Source organism: Macaca nemestrina, chromosome 5, assembly GCF_043159975.1.
Source record: "Macaca nemestrina isolate mMacNem1 chromosome 5, mMacNem.hap1, whole genome shotgun sequence".
Lineage (NCBI taxonomy): Eukaryota > Metazoa > Chordata > Mammalia > Primates > Cercopithecidae > Macaca > Macaca nemestrina.
The window spans coordinates 112666524-112681910 of NC_092129.1; the positions used below are offsets into that span (position 1 = coordinate 112666524).

Below are 15387 nucleotides of genomic sequence, written 5' to 3' on the forward strand. Positions count from 1 at the left end.
TTTGACTATGCAATGGTCCTCCTTCTGTTTCTCCTTCTATATTTCACAAGAGAAAAATATACCTTTCTGGCATCCTAATTCAAACTACGGCTCATTGCTCCAGGGTGGTAAAAATCTCTTTGAACTTAAGAGAAGGATATATAAACATATTTATTTCGGGGAAAACTTTTTAAAAAGTAAGGCATTTTTGTCCATTGACAGGTGAATGGATAAACAAAATGTGACATATACACACAAAGCAATATTTTTCAGCCCAAAAACAGAAGGAAATTCTCGCAACATGGATGAACATTGGCTAAGAGCGATAAGCCGGTAACAAAAAGACAAACATTGCATTATTTCCCTGACATAAAGTACTTAGAGCAGTCAAAATCACAGTCAGAAAGTAGAATGGTGGTTGCCAGGGGCTAGAGAGAGGAGAGAATGAGGAGTTATTGTTTATTGGTACAGAGTTTCAGTTTTGCAAGATGAAGAGTTTTGAAGACGAATGATAGTGATGGTTGCACAGGAATGTGAACATACTTAATATCATTGAACTATACATCCCCAAAAAATGGTTCAAATAGTACAAAGGGAAAAAAAGTAGTCAAGGCTTTCTAAACCCAAGAGGTTCTTGTCTAATATGCATTTCTTTTTTTTTTCAGACAGAGTCTCGTTCTGTCGCCCAGGCTGGAGTGCAGTGGCAGGATCTTACTCACTGCAACCTCTGTCTCCTGGGTTCAAGCTATTCTCCTGCCTCAGCCTCCCGAGTAACTAGGTTCACAGACATGTGCCATCACACCTGGCTTTTGTATTTTTAGTAGAGACAAAGTTTCATCACGTAGGCCAGGCTGGTCTTAGAATTCCTGACCTCAGCTGATCTAGGGCTCCTAAAGTGCTGGGATTACGGGCATAAGCCACTGTGCCTGACCTCTAATACACATTTATATCAAGGGCTTTAGAAATAGATACTTGAAGGCCAGGCACGGTGGCTCATGCCTGTGATCCCAGCACTTTGGGAGGCCAAAGGGGGCAGATCACCTAAGGTCAGGAGTTCGAGACCAGCCTGGCCAACATGGTGAAACCCCATCCCTACTAAAAAGGTGAAAAAAAACAGCTGGGCCAGGCGCGGTGGCTCACGCCTGTAATCCCAGCACTTTGGGAGGCCGAGGCAGGTGGATCACGAGGTCAGGAGATCGAGACCATCCTGGCTAACAAGGTGAAACCCCGTCTCTACTAAAAACACAAAAAAATTAGCCAGGTGTGGTGGCAGGTGCCTGTAATCCCAGCTACTCAGGAGGCTGAGGCAGGAGAATGGCGTGAACCCAGGAGGCGGAGCTTGCAGTGAGTCAAGATCCTGCCACTGCACTCCAACCTGGGCAACAGAGCAAGACTCCATCTCAAAAAAAAAAAAAAATTAGCTGGGTGTGGTGGCAGGCACATGTAATCCCAGCTACTCTGGAGGTTGAGGCAGGAGAATCACTTGAACCCAGGAGGTGGAGGTTACAGAGAGCCAAGATAGCACCATTGCACTCCAGCCTGGACAACAAAAGTGAAACTCCATCTCGAAAACAACAACAAAAAAGATACTTGAAAGCCTGTATTGAGATGCTCTAGAATCACAACAGCTGAAGCAGTATGAATGATTTAAAACGTAAATGCCAGGTCAGGTGCAGTGGCTCATGTGAGTAACAGCACTTTGGGAGGCTGAGGCGGGCAGACAGCTTGTTGGGGACCAGCCTGGGCAACATGGTGAAACCACATCTCTACAAAACCATACAAAAATTAGCTGGGCGTGGTGGGGCATGCCTGTAGTCTCAGCTGCGTGAGAGGCTGAGTCAGGAGAATCTCTTGAACCCAGGAGGCGGAGGGTATGGTGAGCTGAGATCGTGCCATTGCACTCCAGCCTGGGCAACAAGAGCAAAACTCCGTCTCAAAAATGAATAAAACAAAATAAAATAAAAAGAGAAAACTTTACACAACGTTTTTTTCCCCCCTGGGACAGGGTCATTTCTCTGTCATTTTTCATCCTGTCGTCCAGGATGGAGTGCAGAGGCCTGATCTCGGCTCATTGCCACCTCTGCTTCCCCACTTCAAGCGATTCTCCTGCCTCAGCCTCCCAAGTAGCTGGGTTTACAAGCATGGCCACCATACCTGGCTAATTTTTGTATTTTTAGTAGAGATGGGGTTTCACCATGCTGGCCAGGCTGGTCTTGTACTCCTGACCTCAAGTGATCCACCCACCTTGGCCTTCCAAAGTGCTGGAATTATAGGCATGAGTCACCATACCAGGCAGGAACTTTATACAGCATTTTAAAGATTTTCTGTGCTTTTTAAAAAATGTCAAATAAAATGAAGTATTTACTCCAATTGCAGTCAAACTTTGATTAATTCCATCTTGTAAAAGTTGAATATTTTCTATTTCTTATTTTTTCTTTTTTCAAATTATTTTTCATTTCTTATTAATTTTTTATTTTCTTTTTTAAAATTATTTTATTTCTTACTGATTTTTAAAAACCCCTTTTAAAATTTACATTGAAAAAGTTGGCCGGGCATGGTGGCTCACACCTGTAATCCCAACACTTTGGGAGGCCGGGCAGGTGGATCACGAGATCAGGAGTGCCAGACCAGCCCGGCCAATATGGTGAAACCCCTCTCTACTAAAAATACAAAAATTAGCCGGGTGCAGTGGTGCACACCTGTAGCCCCAGCTACTTCGGAGGTTGAGGCAGGAGAATCGCTTGAATCCGGGAGGCGGAGGTTACAGTGAGCCAAGATCGCGCCACTGCACTCCAGCCTAGGTGACAGAGTGAGACTCCGTCTCAAAAAAAATAAAAATAAATAAATAAATATAAATAAAAGTTTCTGGCCAGGCGCTGTGGCCAACATAGCGAAACTCCGTCTCTACTAAAAATACAAAAAATTAGGCGGGCATAGTGGCGGGCGTCTGTAATCCCAGCTACCCAGAAGGCTGAGGCAGGAGAATTGCTTGAACCCAGGAGGCAGAGGTTGCAGTGAGCCAAGATTGCGCCGTTGCACTCCAGCCTGGGTGACAAGAGCGAAATTCTGCCTCAAAAAAAAAAAAAAAAAAAAAAAAGAAAGAAAGAAAAGAAAAAGTTTCTGTGGCAGGGCACAGTGGCTCATGCCTACAATCCCAACACTTTGGGAGGCTGAGGAGGGAGAATCACTTGAGTCTAGGAGTTTTGAGACCAGCCTGGGTAACATAGTAAGACCTCCCCATGTATTAAAAAAAAAAAAAGAAAGAAAGAAAGAAAAGAAAAAAGAAAAGAAAAAGCTAGGCATGGTGTCCGCACCTGTAGTAACAGCTACTGGAGATGCTGAGGTGGGAGGATCGCTTCAGCCCTGGTGGCAGAGGTTGCAGTGAGCCGAGATCGCTCCTCCCTGACTCAAAACAAAATTAAATTAAAAAAACATTTAGGCCGGGCGCTGTGGCTCAAGCCTGTAATCCCAGCACTTTGGGAGGCCGAGACGGGCAGATCACGAGGTCAGGAGATCGAGACCATCCTGGCTAACACGGTGAAACCCCGTCTCTACTAAAAAATACAAAAAACCAGCTGGGCGAGGTGGCGGGCGCCTGTAGTCCCAGCTACTCGGGAGGCTGAGGCAGGAGAATGGCGTGAACCTGGGAGGCGGAGCTTGAAGTGAGCTGAGATCCGGCCACTGCACTCCAGCCTGGGCAACAGAGCGAGACTCCGTCTCAAAAAAAAAAAAACAAAAACAAAAAACAAAAAACAAAAGCATTTAATTGAAAGAGAAAAGTTTCTCTGTCAATTTTTTTTCTTTTTTCTTTCTTTTCTTTTTTTCTTTTTTTTTTTTTTCTTTTTCTGTCTTGTGATGGAGTCTTGTTCTGTTGCCCAGGCTGGAGTGCAGTGGCACAATCTTGGCTTACTGCAACCTCTCCCTCCCAGGTTCAAGCAGTTCTCTGTCTCGGCCTCCCGAGTAGCTAGGACTACAGGCACACGCCACCACGTCCTGCTAATTTTTGTATTTTTAGTAGAGACGAGGTTTCACCATGTTGGCCAGGAAGGTCTCGATCTCTTGACCTTGTGATGCACCCGCCTCGGCCTTCCAAAGTGCTGGGATTATAGACGTGCACCACCCCGCCCGGCCTCTTTTTCTTTTTTGAGACAGAGTCTCGCTCTGTAGTCCAGGCTGGAATGAAGTGGCACGTCTCGGCTCACTGCAACCTCCGCCTCCCGAGTTCAAGTGATTCTCCAGCCTTAGCCTCCCCAGTAGCTGGGATTACAGGTGCCGGCCACCACGCCCAGCTAATCTTTGTATTTTTTAGTAGAGACGGGGTTTCGCCTTGTTGGCCAGGCTGGTCTTAAACTCCTGACCTCAGGTGATCCGCCCACCTCGGCCTCCCAGACTGCTGGGATTACAGGTGTGAGTCACTGTGCCCAACCAACACACACACACATATATATGTGTGGTGTGTGTGTGTGTATATATATATATAATTTATATATATTGCTGGGTTGCCCATGCTGGTCTCAAACTCCTGAGCTCAAGCGACCTGCCCGCCTCGGCCTCTCGGATGCTGAGGTTACAGGCGTGAGCCACCGCGCCCCGCCCTACCTCATCTTCTTAAGACAGGGTCACGGATTGCCCTGGAGGGTTAGAAACTTCGAGACTTTTGTAGCATCAGTAAAGGCCGCGGCCAGCCTCTTCGCGGCATGGGCGTGGCTCGCAGCGACTTCCCAGCCTGGGGTTCCGCTTCGGCTCACAGACACTGTGTGCCCGCCAGTAGTGGTAGGTTTCCAACAGCTATTGCTGGCTCTTCCTCTTGCGGCCTTTTCTTGAAACGGATTCTTCTTTCCGGGAACAGAAAGCGCCAGCCATGCAGCCTCGGCAAGGAAAGGCCACGCGGAGAGCTTCCGAGGCCGGAGCCACTGTCCCCGAGGCTTCCGCGCGGAGTGCCAGGGGGGCCCGGACGGACCGCAACGAGTCTCCGGCTGCCCCCGAAGCCGCCCTGCCCGAGGCGGGAAAGTTCGGCCCCGCCAGGAAGTCGGGATCCGGGCAGAAGAAGAGCCCCCCGGACACCCAGGAGCGGTCGCCAGTCCGCGCAACTGGGGCCCGCGCTAAAAAGGCCCCTCAGCGCGCCCAGGACGCGCGGCCCTCTGACTCCACCAGCGCCGCTGGGGCGGAGGGGCTGGAGCCTCCTGCGGCTCGGGAACCGGCTCTTTCCAGGGCTGGTTCTCGCCGCCAGAGGGGCGCGCGCTGCTCTCCGAAGCCAAGACCCCCGCCCGGGCCCCGGGACGTGCCCAACCCCGGCCTGCCGGTCTCGGTCCCCATTCTGGTACAGAGGGATGCGGCGCCTGGGGCCAGGAAGCTCCGGGCGGTTTTGGAGAAGTTAAGGCTCAGCCACCAGGACATCTCCAAGGCGGCGAAGGTGGTGAATGGGGTTGTGAGCCACCTGCTGCGCAGATTGAAGTGCGAGCCCGAGTTCGGAGGCGTAGAGCAGCTGCACACCGGGAGCTACTACGAGCACGTGAAGGTGAGCTGCTTGGCGCCCGCCCGCGGGGCCCCGATGCTCAGCCTTCCCGAATCCGCAGTTCGCAGTCCCTACCTCCCCCGGGTCGCGCCCCTCACTTCCCTTCGGAAGTGACTTAGACTCTTGCATGTTTTTCGGTAGCCTGTTCTAAGTAAAACGACAAACCGTTCGTTTACTCATCTACACATCCAACGATCAGACAGCCAACCGGTACTGATTACTGGGTAATTTCAAGACAGTGTTCCCGGGGTAATTCAAATGTAGCGGTTTATTCATGCAAGCCGACATGTATCGAGTTTCCGTAACAGGGCGGTGTTTGATGGTGTGGACCTGAGGTCCCAAGTGAGATATTGACTTGGATAATTTGAAGTGGTCTGTTAAAAATTCCACGTAGACTTTTTCCTATGAGAAAGACCTCTTACTCCATAGAAAAAATACCTTCAATTTCTCTCCCCCTCTTCCTCCCTGCCCTCTCCTGCTGTCCCGTCTATCCCCAATTTCTTATACAGAAATCTTGGGAAGCTCACAGTGTAATGTTAAACAAACAAATACGAATATTCCCTACAGATACTAAAAACTATGCTTTCTAGATACACATTCCGTATAATTGCTTAGACGTGTGTATTACACAGCTCCATTTGTTTGTGGGTGATTGAGTCATTAATCGTTTCTGTGTAAATCGAAAGTTTAGAAGCAAGTTCCTGACTGGAGCGTGTTTCCTGCCCAGCAACAGATTTCTTTCTTTTTCTTTCTTTTTTTGAGAAGGAGTTTCGCTCTTATTATCCAGGCTGGAGTGCAGTGGCCTGATCTTGGCTCACTGCAACCTCCGCCTCCCAGGTTCAAGCGATTCTCCTGCCTCAGCCTCCTGAGTAGCTGGGATTACAGGCATGAGCCTCCACGCCTGGCTAATTTTGTATTTTTAATAGAGATGGGCTTTCTCCATGTTGGTCAGGCTGGTCTTGAACTCCCGACCTCAGGTGATCCGCCAGCCTCGGCCTCCCAAAGTGCTGGGAGTACAGGTGTGAGCCACCGTGCCCGACTTCTTTTCTATTATTTTCTTTTCTCTTCTTTTCTCTTTTCTTCTCTTTCCTTCCCTCCCTCCCTTCCATCCTTTCTCTTTCGTTCTTTCTTTTCTTTCTTCTTTTTCTTTTTTTGACAGAGTTTCACGCTTGTTGCCCAGTCTGTAGTGCAGTGGTGCCATCTAGGTTTCACTGGCACCTCTGGCTCCCGGGTTCAAGCGATTATCCTGCTTCAGCCTCCCAAGTAGCAGGGATTACAGGCACCTGCCACCACTTCCGGATAATTTTTGTATTTTTAGTAGAGACGGGGTTTCACCATGTTAGCCAGGCTGGTCTCAAACTCTGACCTCAGATGATCCACCCGCCTCAGACTCCCCAAGTGCTGGGAGTACAGGCTTGAGCCACCGCGCCCAGCCCAGACTATGTCTTGAGCATGATACTTTTCAATTAACTATTTTACTTTTCAGCATCAGATGTCTCTGATTGAGCATGATTCTTATTACGTGCGTATCAATTCAGTTCAATTACTATATATGGCGGGTCCAAAGGAAAAAGAAAATTACCAGTTAGAATTAGAGAACAAGACATTCAGAAGACAGTCCCCATTCAGAACCACTTTGTGTGTGGGGGGGGGGTTTTTTGTTTGTTTGTTTGTTTTGGTTTGGTTTTTTTTTTTTTTTGAGACGGAGTCTCACTCTGTTGCCCAGGCTGGAGTGCAGTGGTGCCATCTCGGCCCACTGCAAGCTCCGCCTACTGGGTTCACACCATTCTCCTGCATCAGCCTCCCGAGTAGCTGGGACTACAGGCACCCGCCACTATGCCCGGCTAATTTTTGTATTTTTAGTAGAGAAGGAGTTTCACAGTGTTAGCCAGGCAGGTCTCTATCTCCTGACCTCGTGATGCACCCGCCTCAGTCTCCCAAAGTGCTGGGATTACAGGCCTGAGCCACCATGTCCGGCCCAGAACCACTTTGTTTTTAAAAATTATGCCAATGAAAAGAAATCCAGTGAAATTTGTTTAATCTAAAACTTTTTCTTTTTCTTTTTTTTTTTTTTTGAGATGGAGTCTTTCTGTCACCCAGGGTGGAGTGGAATAATGTGATCTTGGCTCACTGTAACCTCCGCCTCCTGGGTTCAAGTGAGTCTCCTGCCTCAGCCTCCTGAGTAACTGGGATTATAGTCAGGTGAGTCAGGTGTCACCTCACCGGGCTAATTTTGTATTTTTAGTAGAGACAAGATTTCAGCATGTTGGCCAGGCTTGAACTTCTGACCTCGATCCACCTGCATCAGCCTTTCAAAGTGCTGGGATTACAGGCATGAGCCACCGCACCTGGCCTAAAACTTTTTCTGTTACTGATCATGAGATATACGTGGGCCAGGTACAGTGGGCTCATGCCTGTGATCCTAGCACAATGGGAGGCTGAGGCGGGAGGAACTTGAGGCCAGGAGTTTGAGTCCAGCCTGGGCAACATAGTGAGACCCCAGCTCTACCAAAAATAAGTTAAAAATTAGCTGGATGTGGTGGCACACATCTGCAGTCCTAGCTACCTGGGAGACTGAAATGGAAGGGTCATTTGATCTCAGGAGGTCAAGGCTGCAGTGAGGCCTGCTCACATCACTGCACTCCAGCCTGGGCAACAGCGAGATGCTGTCTGAGTGAATGAATGAATGAGATATATGTGTTTCTTGTAGAGCTGACCCACTGTTCATCCACCAGCAGGCTTGTACAGTTCATTAGCTCCCCTCCTCCTTACCCCTCTCCTCAGCCTCTCCCATATTCTCATTTGTCCCATATTTTATTTTATTTTTATTTTATTTTATTTTATTGTGAGATGGTGTCTTCCTCTGTCACCCAGGCTGGAGTGCAGTGGCATGATCTTGGCTGACTGCAACCTCTGCCTCCTGGGTTTAAGCAATTCTCCTTCCTCAACCTCCCAAGTAGCTGGGATTACAAGCTTGATTAACCATGCCCAGTTAATTTTTGTATTTTTAGTAGAGATGGGGTTTCACTATGTTGGCCAGGTTGGTCTCGAACTCCTGACCTCATGTGATCCGCTTGCCTCGGCCTCCCAAAGTGCTGGGATTATAGGTATGAGCCACGGTGCCCTGCCTCTTGTTCCATATTGATGCTCTAGGAAAGTCAGAAAAGCCTATAGAAGAAACTATTGCTCCTATTTTATTTACTGTTATCATTTTGATGTATTTTCTTCTTTTACACATACACTTGGATCTGTTATATTTATATTTGCATTTCAAAATTGGATTCCAAGTTCTTTTTTATGAGTCAAAGGATAGACAAAATATACTTCTCAGTAATTTATTTACATAGTTCCATACTGACACATTTCTCATTCATATATTTTATTGTAGTTTATCAAATTCTAGGTTAAAAAAAATCTTGAAAATATGTGGGAAGTTTCTTGTAGAAATTCCCTGTAGAATTGTTAGTCCATATGTTCTTTTTGTTCTAAGTGTTAATGTACTATTTATATACTTTGGACTGAGTGAAAAGGTTACATGGAAATCAATTAATTTTAGTGTTTGTTTGTTTTTGTTTTGTTTTGTTTGGAGACAGAGTTTCATTCTTGTCACCTGGGCTGGAGTGCAATGGCGTGGGTGGCCTCAGCTCACTGCAACCTCTACCTCCCAGGTTCAAGCGATCCTCCTGCCTCAGCCTCCTGAGTAGCTGGGATTACAGGCATGCACCACCATGCCTGGCTAACTTTTTGTATTTTTAATAGAGATGGGGTTGCTCCATGTTGGTAAGACTGGTCTCGAACTCGACCTCATGTGATCCACCCGCGTCGGCCTCCCAAAGTACTGGGATTACAGGCGTGAGCCATCACGCCCGGCCAGTGGTTTTAAGTAATGGTATATTAACTGGTAAAGAATAGGAACAAACTACAGCAACATGAACAGTGAAAATGAATTACGTAAATAATGTTGAACAGGCCGGGCGCGGTGGCTCAAGCCTGTAATCCCAGCACTTTGGGAGGCCGAGACGGGCGGATCACGAGGTCAGGAGATCGAGACCATCCTGGCTAGCACAGTGAAACCCCGTCTCTACTAAAAATACAAAAAACTAGCCGGGCGAGGTGGTGGGCGCCTGTAGTCCCAGCTACTCGGGAGGCTGAGGCAGGAGAATGGCGTAAACCCGGGAGGCGGAGCTTGCAGTGAGCTGAGATCCGGCCACTGCACTCCAGCCTGGGCGACAAAGCGAGACTCCGTCTCAAAAAAAAAAAAAAAAAAAAAAAAAAAAATAATAATGTTGAACAACAACAACAAAAAGAACGTAAAGGAATACATACAGCTGATGCAGCAAGATAAGGAAAATAAAGGCATAGGATTGGAAAAGGAGTGATGAAATCGTTATGTGTAGATGACTTGATTGGCTTCATTTATAAACTGTTGGAAATAATTAGTAAATTAGCAAAATTGCTGGTTGCAAAGTCAATAAACAAAGATAAAAATATTTCAATATACTAACAAGGTTAAAAACAAAATGAAAATACTATTTAGAATATCATCAAAAATATCAAAGCTAGGTCCATTGGTGCATTCTGATAGTCCCAGCTATTTGGGAGGCTGAGGTAGGAGAATCACATCAGGCCAGGAGTTTGAGGCTGCAGTGCACTGTGATCTATCTGTGAGTAGCCACTGTACTCCAGCCTAGAGACCCCATCTCTAACAAATAAAAATTGAAAACTTTGGCCAGGCATGGTGGCTCACACCTGTAATCCCAGCACTTTGGGAGGTAGAGGCAGGCAGATCGCTTGAGGTCAGGAGTTTGAGACCAGCCTGGTCAACATGGCAAAACCCTGTCTCTACTAAAAATACAAAAATTAGGCCGGGCACAGTGGCTCAAGCCTGTAATCCCAGCACTTTGGGAGGCCGAGACGGGCAGATCACAAGGTCAGGAGATCGAGACTATCCTGGCTAATCCGGTGAAACCCCGTCTCTACTAAAAAATACAAAAAACTAGCCGGGCGTGATGGCGGGCGCCTGTAGTCCCAGCTACTCCAGGAGGCTGAGGCAGGAGAATGGCGTAAACCCGGGAGGCAGAGCTTGCAGTGAGCTGAGATCCGGCCACTGCACTCCAGCCTGGGCGACAGAGCAAGACTCCATCTCAAAAAAAAAGAAAATTAGCTGGGCGTGGTGGCATACGCCTGTATTCCCAGCTACTGGGGAGGCTGATGCAGGAGAATTGCTTGAGCCCAGGAAGCAGAGGTTGCTGCGAGCCAAGATTGCTCCATTGCACTTCAGCCTCTGTGACAAGAGTGAAACTGTCTCAAAAACAAACAAACAAAAATGGAAAACTTGAAAAACAATTTAAAAATCAAATATTTAGGAATAAATCTCACTAAAGATATTCAAAACTTAAAAACATAACTGGGTAAATTTGAAGAGGAAGTAATTGACAACTATGTCATGTTCATTTTTCCTCAAATTGATCTGGATTTAATGCAGTCTCAGTCGAAATCTCATCAGTTTTTTAATTAAATTGACAAACTGATTAAAATATTTATTTATTTATTTATTTATTGAGACAGAGTCTTGCACTGTCACCCAGGCTAGAGTGCAGTGGCGCAATCTCGGCTCACTGTAAGCTCCGCCTGCTGGGTTCACGCCATTCTCCTGCCTCAGCCTCCCAAGTAGCTGGGACTACAGGCGCCTGCCACCACTCCCAGCTAATTTTTTGTATTTTTAGTAGAGACGGGGTTTCAGATTTATTTATTTATTTATTTTTATTTTTATTTTTATTTTGAGACAGAGTTTCACTCTTTTGCCCAGGCTGGAGTGAAGTGGCTCGATTTCGGCTCACTGCAACCTCCTTCTCCCGGGTTCAAGCAATTCTCTTGCCTCAGCCTCCCGAGTAGCTGGGATTATAGGCGCCCGCCACCACACCCAGTTAATGTTTGTATTTTTAGTAGAGACGGGGTTTCACCACTTTGGCCAGGCTAGTCTCAAACTCCTAACCTCAGGTAATCTGCCCGCCTCAGCCTCCTAAAGTGCTGGGATTACAGGTGTGAGCCACTGTGCCCAGCATGATTAAAAGATTTATATGGAAGTGCAATGAACCTAGAATAGTTTAGGAAATTGTACGGGAAAAAATGTTGGAAGATTTACTCTACCAAAGAGCAAGACTTACCATAAAGCACCCTAATTAAGCAGGTGTTATTGATGCAGTGATAGAAAAATAGGCCAATTGAGGCCGGGCGCGGTGGCTCAAGTCTGTAATCCCAGCACTTTGGGAGGTCGAGACAGGCGGATCACGAGGTCAGGAGATCGAGACCATCCTGGCTAACACGGTGAAACCCCGTCTCTACTGAAAAATACAAAAAACTAGCCGGGCGAAGTGGTGGGCGCCTGTAGTCCCAGCTACTCGGGAGGCTGAGGCAGGAGAATGGCATGAACCCGGGAGGCGGAGCTTGCAGTGAGCTGAGATCCGGCCTCTGCACTCCAGCCTGGGCGACAGAGCGAGACTCCATCTCAGAAAAAAAAAAAAAGAAAAATAGGCCAATTGAATAGAAAGTTCAGAAAGAATCCTGCACATATAATTCAATATAGTACACAAAATATGCAGCAATGTAATTCAGTAGGAGAAAGGTTTTTTTTTTTTTTTTTGAGACAGAGTCTTGTTCTGTCACCCAGATTGGAGTACAGTCGCACCATCTTGGCTCACTGAAACCTCAGCCTCCCGAGTTCAAGCAATTCTCCTGCCTCAGCCTTCTGAGTAGCTGGAACTATAGGCACACACCACCACATCCAGCTAATTTTCATATTTTTAATAGAGACGAGGTTTCACCATGTTGGCCAGGATGGTCTCGATCACTTGACCTTGTGATTCGCCTGCCTCAGCCTCACAAAGTGCTGGGATTACAAGCGTGAGCCACTGTGCCTGGCTGAATAGATGATTTTTTTTTTCTTTCAATGAATAATGCTGGGTCAATTGGGTATCTATATAGGAAAAACATGAACCTTGATTCCCTGCCACATATCATACACGAAAGTTAATTATAGGTATGAGCCACTGCAGCTGGCCTAAAATCATTTTTAGTTATAAAAATAATGCTAGGTCATGGTAAAAAAAATCGAGTGTAGATCCTACAAAATGAAACAGGTAATACTCTTCCACCTCCTGCCAGTTCCAGTAGTCCCACTCCCAGAGGGAATATATAGACATTATGAATCTTGCTTTTTAAAGTAAAGTTTTAAGTGGAACTTAAAACTTCCAGTCACTTGGAAAACATTCATAAGCAAATATTTCAGTGCTATTTTTACTGTTTCTTAGATTTCTGCACCTAATGAATTCGATGTCATGTTTAAACTGCAAGTCCCCAGAATTCAGCTAGAAGAATATTCTGACACTGGTGCATATTACTTTGTGAAATTTAAAAGAAATCCAGAAGGAAATCCTCTGAGCCTGTTTTTAGAAGATGAAATATTATCAGCTTCTAAGATGCTGTCAAAGTTTAGGAAAATCATTAAGGAAGAAATTAACAACATTAAAGGTAAGATTTTTGCCTTTTGATTCTTAAAGGTTTAATTATACCTAGTAATTGCCAATGTGCACTCACCTCCTCATGTTTCTTGACCTCTCTGCAGTAAGAAAAAGGGCAGTAGTGAGGTCAAGAAACATCAGTAGAGGAGTGTACATTGGCAATTACTAGGTATGACTATTCTCTCCTTCTAGAAACAACACTCTGCTTTTCATTTAGTCTGCTGCTTGTGCCACTGGGTATATGCGCCTGCATAAAATTGATGGGATCCTCTTTAAAGCTCGTAATCTAGTAGTGTAAAAACATACAACACAAATTGCAGTGAGTGCTCTGAAGGGAATAAACTGGGAAAAGTGATAGCAATTAGGGTGGAATGGGGTGGTAGAGCCAAGCCCTGAGGCAGAAAAAAGAGCTTGGCAAGATCTAGGAACAAAAAGAGGCTCTTGCAGAAAAGATGAAGTGACATGAAATGAAGCTAAAGAGGAGGCCAGGGACCAGATTCTCTACTGACTTGTAGACCCGGAAAAGGAGTTTAGATTTTGTTTTATTTTATTTTTGAGAAGGAGTCTTGCTCTGTCGCCCAGGCTGGAGTGCAGTGGCACGATCTCGGCTCACTGCAACCTCTGCCTCCCGGGTTCAAGCGATTCTCCTGCCTCAGCCTCCCGAGTAGGGGGGATTACAGGCACCCACCACCACGCCTGGCTAATTTTTGTATTTTTAGTATAGATGGGGTTTTACTATCTTAGCCAGGCTGGTCTTGAACTCCTGACCTCATGATACACCCGCCTCAGCTTCCCAAAGTGCTGGGATTACAGGTGTGAGCCACTATGCCTGGCCAGATTTTATTTTATTTTATTTTATTTATTTTTATTTTATTTTATTTTGAGATGGAGTTTCACTCTTGTCACTTAGGCTGGAGTGCAATGGCCCTGATCTCGGCTTACCTCAACCTCCGCCTCCCAGGTTTAAGCAATTCTCCTGCCTCAGCCTCCCAAGTAGCTGGGATTACAGGCGTGTGCACCACGCCCGGCTAATTTTTGTGTTTTTAGTAGAGATGGGATTTCTCCATGTTGGCCAGGCTGGTCTCAAACTCCTGACCTCAGGTGATCCACCCACCTCAGCCTCCCAAAGTTCTGGGATTACAGGAGTGAGCCACCGCGCCCAGCACCAGGTTTCATTATCTGATCATTGAGAAGCCAGGTTTTCATCAGAGAGTAATGACTGGCTTTGTATTTTTAAACATTTACTCTGGCTTCTGAGGATAGATTTTATAAGAAGGCAAATAGGAAGATTAGAAAGGAAAATGATGAAATAGTTCAGGTAAAAGATGGTGGCAGCTTAGATGGGGTGGGAGTAGGGTGCTGGGATTGGAGCAGCAGACAGGTCCAAGCTGTAGCAGCACTTGCACCTGGATTAAGCATAGGGGCTAAGAGAGAGGATTAAATTAAGATGGTTCCCAGGTTTCTGGATGGTGCATCTGGGTGGATTGATTGTGCCATTTTCTGAGATGGGAAGGACTGAGGCAAAACATACTTTGGTATATGAATTAAGTTATGTTTATTGGCTTTGGATATGTTTGGTTGTAGATTCCTGTGGTACATCAACATCAAAGTGGATGTGTTAAGTTTGTAGCTGGATATAGGTTTGGAGTGCAAAGGATACCTTTGGGCTGCAAGTAAACATTTGGGAGTCATCATCATATAGGTGGCTTTGGGAATGGATGAAATACCTAGGCAGAAAGTGTAAATTCATACATCCATTAATTTAATCAATATTCATCGATTATCTAACGTGTAGGTGTTCTAGTTATTTAGGATTCATTAGTGAACAATTAGATGAAGACCTCTACCCTTCTGTACTTTATAATCTTGCAAGCACAGGCATACAATTAATAACAAATGGAAAAAATGATTATCTTGTATACTAGAAAGTAGTAAGTGCTGTTGTGAAGAAGTATAGCAAAGTGAGAGGGATCAGGAATGTGGGAGATGGAGGTCGGGGGGAAGTTGCAATGTTAAGTAGAGTGGTAAGAAGAGAATTCCATTAGAGTTTGGGAAGAAGAGAATGAGCAAAAGGAGAATATGAGTGTTTTGTAGAAGGAACAGTCAGTGTTTGGAATGCTACTGACATCCAGAAATCCATTGGATTTGGTCTTTGGTCTTGTGGGGTTCTTTGGTCTTCTGGGGTTGACAAGAGAAATGTCAGTGGGTGATGGATATGGAGTGAAAGGCAGGGTTGCAGTGGAGATAACATGTGTAGGCCACTCTAGAAAGTTCTGACTGGGCTGAGTGTGGTGTCTCAGCACTTTGGGAGGCCAAGGCAGAAGGATCGCTTGAGCCCAGGAGTTAAAGACCAGCCTGGGCAACAAAGTGAGA

The 15387-nt window shown here is 46.1% G+C and overlaps 1 protein-coding gene across 2 annotated transcripts in view; it reads left to right on the forward strand.

Moving 5' to 3' along the window:
* Positions 1–4515: 4515 nt before the first annotated feature.
* Positions 4516–15387, forward strand: part of CGAS (cyclic GMP-AMP synthase) — a 32587-nt gene continuing 21715 nt past the window's right edge. The window contains exons 1-2 of one of the 2 annotated variants that reach the window (XM_071096851.1): positions 4516–5497; positions 12805–13024. In XM_071096851.1, the coding sequence (XP_070952952.1) occupies positions 4841–5497; positions 12805–13024 (877 nt within the window). In that variant the 5' untranslated portion in view covers positions 4516–4840. The remainder of the gene's footprint in view (positions 5498–12804; positions 13025–15387) is intronic. The other variant, XM_011737410.2, reaches the window with a different exon arrangement.